Genomic DNA, 6141 nt, shown 5'->3' on the forward strand with positions numbered 1-6141 from the left:
CGAAATTAACTATAACAATTTAATTTGTCTTATCGTATTTATGTGAAAATCACTTTTTTCATATTAATTAAAAAAGGTATATATTTAAAATGATATATTTGAAAATTTCAAATATATCGATAAAATAGGGAATCGTGTTAACTTTGACATCTATCTGAAAAAAAATCCATACTGGATCTGTATTATCCAACTCATACAAAAAATTCCATAGATTCACAGTTTTATCCGTCTTGAGTAACGTCATTTTTTTTTCACATGTACCTTTCTTGAAAGACGTTATTACTATTGATCTCACGATCTAAAGTAAATATATATATATCAAATTACATATATTCTCACATCTTTTTCTACCATTTGTCCAACATAAACATTTTTAAGATCCAAATCGTATATATATTAAATCTTATATTTGATACTTCAATCCACATATTAATTCTTTAATTTATTTAGACGATTGATGTGTAACACTCTTCTATGTAATTCCAACATACCCACCGGAAATAAACAATTTTTATTACACCGCTTAATGAGATTCGTACTATCATCGATCTTTGATACTCGCAGTCTCATTATTTATTATTTAATAAACAAACTCTCCACAATTTAGTAAATACAGTGACACAATCATATAATGATTTACAATCAGAGGTGGTGGATAAAGAGCACTGTCAGAGGTGTTACAATGTTTGTAATGATACAATAGACTATTTTAATACAATTTTGACAGATCCTAATACCACCGTTCAAGTTCGACGAAGTGTGCAAGCAAACATAGCAGTTCTTTGTTGGTACAGTAATCAGTTTCTGCAACTTAGTGGACAGGTAGCAGGTGGTGATTTAAGTGTAAATAATTAATCTATTAAATGGCAAGATCTCGAGAACGCTTTTTCCAACAACAATAAGACAGGATCGATAATCAACCGCTCTCACACTGACTTGAGAGATTTTTTGAATGTTTCTAGAGACATTGTCCTGGATAAAATCCAAGAAATGCGGAAAAACGTTGCAGGTGTTAAAGTAAACGTTGAACTATTTTGCAATTTCAGGAAAAATACATCAGTCGAAGAAGAAGTCAAATCATTCAACACCAAAAGTCGGGCGATTTTACCTGCAACATCTTTAGCTGAATGGTATACAGACTTTGTATACGAAAAAATGTTAAACAAGGTGGAAGAATTTAATCAAAAAGATTCAGGGTGGAGTTTGACGGAGATTACCAATCTGGTAGTAACAATGTCAAAATACACACCTCTGCAAGGAGGGACTTCAACATTTGTGAGGCTTCCTCGAGATATCCAGATGAAACGAGCTGTTCTCAACATAGAAAATTTTGATGAGTACTGTTTTCTATGGAGCGTCGTTGCTGCGATTCATCTTCCTAACACTGGACATCCTGAGAGAACATCGGCGTATCCGCATTATAGTGCTGTCCTAGAATATACAGGTATTAAATTTCCTATGACACTTAAGCAAATCCCACAGTTTGAAAGATTAAATGATTTAACAATAAATGTATATGGTATTGAATCTCATTTTACAAAGAAAAAATCTGAAAAAAGTATTATAATTCCATTATATTTAAGTAAATATTGTAAACTCAATAGAAAAACAGTTCATCTTTCAATGTTACAAGCTAATGTTAATTTAAATATGACAAGTAATGAGTATAAAAATTTAGAGCCTATATATCATTTTGCTTTAATTAAAGATCTTTCACGATTAGTTAAAAGTCAGATATCAGCTTCGAAAAGCAAATTATTTTTTTGTGATCGATGCTTAAATCATTTTAAACTGGAAAAATCGTTTGAAGATCATAAAAAAGACTGTTTCGCATTAAATAAAGTTCACATGATGTTTCCGACTGAAGAAAATAAAATTTTAAAGTTTAAAAATTACCAGTATAAAGATTTCGTACCATTTGTTGTCTATGCAGACCTAGAATGTACACTTGAACCTCAAAAAAATGATAATTCTGACAAACATATACCACATAGTATCGCATTTTATCGTTTTTGTAGTTATAATAACAATTTATCTAAATTTGAACTGAATCGATCACAAACCTGCATCGAGTTGCTTGTAAAAAAATTAGAATGTTTAGCATTAGAAGTCGAATCATACTTAAAAAATCCTGTTGCTATGAAACCTCTGTCGAGACAACAAAAAGAGAGTCATGAGCAAGCAACTGTTTGTCATATTTGTAAAAGGTCTATAACTTCTGCTACAGATAAATGCTACGATCACTGTCATTTTACTGGTAACTATCGCGGTCCAGCTCACTTATCTTGTAATATAAATTATAGAAAATCTCACACTATACCAATAGTATTTCATAATTTATCTGGTTACGATTCCCATTTTATAATAAAATCTTTATCAACTGTTTTCGAGGGTAAAATTACATTATTACCAATTAATAAAGAACTTTATATATCTTTTACAAAGTATGTTGAAAATACATCAGTTTGCTTACGTTTTATAGATTCATTCAGATTTATGGCTTCTAGTCTTGACAAATTAGCATCTAATCTGAAGGATTGTGATAAACAGATTACTCAACAACATAACAGTGATCCTGAAAAATTTAAATTAGTTATTCAAAAGGGTGTATTCCCATACGAGTACGTAACTGATATTGACAAACTTAATGACAAACAGCTGCCTGATCAGGACTCATTTTATTCTAAATTATCGAACGAAGGTGTATCTGATAATGATTATGCTCTTGCTCAATTAGTGTGGAATAAATTTGATATTAAAACATTAGGGGAATATTCAGATTTATATTTAAAAACAGATGTACTACTTTTAGCTGACATATTTCAAAATTTCAGACATAATTGTATGGCTACCTATAGCTTAGATCCTTTACATTACTATACAGTGCCGGGACTTGCTTTCGATGCGATGTTAAAATATACAAATGTTGAACTCGAGTTATTTACCGATTCTGAAATGATGCTATTTATTGAAAAAGGTATCAGAGGTGGTGTATCTCAGTGTACAAATAGGTATGCAGTGGCCAATAATCGTTACATGGGATCCAGCTTTGATCCTAATAAAGCTGAATCCTATTTAATGTATTATGATGTGAATAATTTGTATGGTGCTGCTATGAGTATGCCGCTACCAAAAGGTTCATTTGAATGGGTTTACCCGCCTGACGATCTATCTTTTGACGTCGATAACGTAGATCAATTTTTAAGCGACATCGATAACGTTGGCTATGTATTAGATGTTGATCTACATTATCCTCAGGAATTGCATGATCTACATAAAGATTTACCACTATGTCCTGAACATTTTTCACCATCGGGTAGCAAGTATACTAAATTATCGACAACTTTATATGAAAAAAAAAATTATGTTATACATTATAAGAATTTAGGACAATGTTTAGATTTAGGATTAAAATTAACAAAAATTCACAGAGTTTTAAAATTTGAACAGTCACTCTGGCTCAAGTCATATATAGATAAAAATACAGATTGTGAAAAGGCTGCTAAAAATGAGTTTGAAAAGGACTTTTATAAACTTATGAATAATGCTGTCTTTGGTAAGGCTATAGGAAATGTCAGAAAATACAAAGAGATTCATATAGTAACAAGATGGGCCGGTAGATATGGCGCTGCTGACTATATTTGTAAGCCTAATTTCCATAGTCTTACTATTTTTGATGAGAATATGATAATAATTGAATTAAAGGCGACAAAAGTACGCTTTGACAAACCCATCTATGTAGGTTTTTGTATATTAGATCTATCGAAAACTTATATTGAGACAATGTGAATTGTCTTCGTCGTCCTCAGCCTTGCGGTTCCCATTTTTCCCCGTCTTCTTGTCGTCTGAAACTACCCAAGTCATAGTGCCGTGGTCACATGACTAATTTTCACGTCGACGCATGACCGTAAAGGTGAAGTGGGGACAGAGTTCAGAGGCAAGTCCCAGACCCTCAATTATCGGTTCGACAACTTAGACTTCGATCTTGGATCTATTAGCGTCTAGACGTGTTCGAATATCCTGATTTAATTAAATATTAGCCGGCAATTTACTTGCATTGCATTCATTTATTATCTAATTTAGTTATTATACTTTATATCTAACTGGCAACTTAGCTTGCGATCTCATTATATATCGTATATTATTATTATTATTGGAGACTAAAACATATTTAATTTGTTCATCAGCGTATTTGTTATCAGCGTATTAATTATAAAATATAAAATCAGTGTATTCTTTGATTATAACAACCAACGCTTTCCACGTGGCCATCCATTGTTATTCGGACCACCTACATTGTATTATTCAGCGACATTTATTGTAAGTAATTGAGAATTATTATAACTGGCAATAAACTTGCATATTTTCTGTATAACTTCATATTCTATCTACTACCTTTTAGTCATATTCTAAAATACTGGTAAAATTATTTAATAAGACATAATACTGATTGATTAAGTTATATACGATAATTAAATTAATTATAAGAAATAATTTATAAATAATAAGCCGTGAGGTAAGTTAACAGATTTTATATACGTTGCCGAGTTTGAATAAGTGCGGGTCCTTGCTTTGCAAGAACTCTAGCCCATTGCTCTGTCCCAAGTAAAATAAAATTTGTTAGAGGCCAGCCTAAGCCAGGGTTCAACCCGCGAATTCTGGTGGCTGCTGGTAAAAATCGCGAAATGAAAAGCGGTTTGTTTCAATATATATGACTTTCCTTATAATTATGTAAAACATAATTTTTCAAATGACGAATCTAAACTAATGTACACTGATACTGATAGTCTTATTTACCATTTCATTGTACCAGACATCTATAAGATCATCAAACGTGATATCGCCAAGTTTGACACCTCTGATTATCCACCTGATAATGTTTACAACATACCACTTGTTAATAAGAAAGTATTAGGTCTGATGAAGGATGAAAATAATGGCCAAATTATGACTGAATTCACTGGACTGAGAGCAAAGTTGTATGCTTTTAAAATTTATAATGAAGATCAGGTAAAAAAGCGAGCCAAAGGTATTAAACGTCCGACTTTGCGAACTATCACTTTCGAAGATTTCAAACGATGTTTAGAAGATCATGTAAATTTAAGTAAGACACAATATGTAATTAAAAGTAACAAACATTGTGTTAATACAATAGTTCAGAATAAGATAGCTTTAAGTTGGGAAGATGACAAGCGTCAGCTTCTGTTAAACAGTACAGATACCATACCATGGGGTTACAAAGTATCAAGAGATGATATTGTGACTATTCCAAGACCAAATAAAAGACGAAAAATGTAAAAAATATTTATAAATTTTAGGCTAGTAAAAAAAAATAAAACTCATATACATGATTAAAAAATTATTTTGTTTTATTTCAAAAATATAATACATTATTTTACAGATCAGATTTATTTATCCAGCTATTGTGAGAGTTATCAAAGCCGAGCCACTTTACATATAATCTATTTCCACGTGTTTTTATAACTTTTTCTACTAGGTAAACATCCGGATATTTAACTTTGCTGAGTTCTTCATCGTAGAATCCACCTTCTATAGGCTGATCCTGATAGTCTACAAGTCTGTAGGTCGTAGGTACCGTATTTTGTACAGATTTTATAGTGAAAATCTCTGTTGTCAAGTTAGCAGTGTAACCTTTCTCAAACACATGTTTGTGTTTGCTAATTCGAACTTTATCTCCAACTTTGAACTTGGATTTTCGTACTCGCTGCTGCTGCCTTTGAAGAGGTTTGTATATATTTTTAAACAGTTCTTTTTCATTAGCAACAGTTACATCAACAGGTTTCATTTTGATTGTCCGATGTTTAGTATTATTATAAGTACTTAACAATTCTTCTAGCATGTTGATCCATCTACAATTACCACGAGCAGAGAATTGACGCCACATATTAGTTTTAAGTGTTCGGTTAAAACGCTCACATATGGATGCTTTCAGGGTACTGAACGTAGAGTACATATTAATTTTATACTGCTTCATAAGATTTTTGAACTCTTTATTGTAAAATTCTTTGCCTTGATCGACATAAAGATTTTTTGGAACACGTCCTTGTTGGAATATAGATTTCATTGCATTCGTAACATCACTAGCACTTTTATTTTTTATTGGTACAGTCCAAGTGTACT

The 6141-nt window shown here is 31.6% G+C and overlaps 1 protein-coding gene across 1 annotated transcript; it reads left to right on the top strand.

The window, feature by feature from the left end:
• The first annotated feature begins 990 nt into the window (after positions 1–990).
• Positions 991–5298, top strand: LOC106693382 (uncharacterized). The gene is made up of 5 exons (XM_053741671.1): positions 991–1519; positions 1709–3323; positions 3432–3643; positions 4814–5104; positions 5156–5298. The coding sequence occupies exons 1-5, from the start codon at positions 991–993 to the stop codon at positions 5296–5298; spliced, it is 2790 nt and encodes a 929-aa protein (XP_053597646.1).
• The last annotated feature ends 843 nt before the right edge of the window (positions 5299–6141 follow it).

The sequence above is a fragment of the Microplitis demolitor genome, chromosome 9 (genome assembly GCF_026212275.2).
Source record: "Microplitis demolitor isolate Queensland-Clemson2020A chromosome 9, iyMicDemo2.1a, whole genome shotgun sequence".
Classification (NCBI taxonomy): Eukaryota; Metazoa; Arthropoda; class Insecta; order Hymenoptera; family Braconidae; genus Microplitis; species Microplitis demolitor.

What these genes read in the sequence shown, in the direction of transcription:
- LOC106693382 (XM_053741671.1), top strand. Translation starts at nt 991, where the DNA reads ATGCGGAAAAACGTTGCAGGTGTTAAAGTAAACGTTGAACTATTTTGC. An exon ending in TTTAACAATAAATGTATATG is followed by an intron (nt 1,520 to 1,708) that starts GTATTGAATCTC and finishes CTTTAATTAAAG; the next exon opens with ATCTTTCACGATTAGTTAAA. An exon ending in TTTTCACCATCGGGTAGCAA is followed by an intron (nt 3,324 to 3,431) that starts GTATACTAAATT and finishes AAAAATTCACAG; the next exon opens with AGTTTTAAAATTTGAACAGT.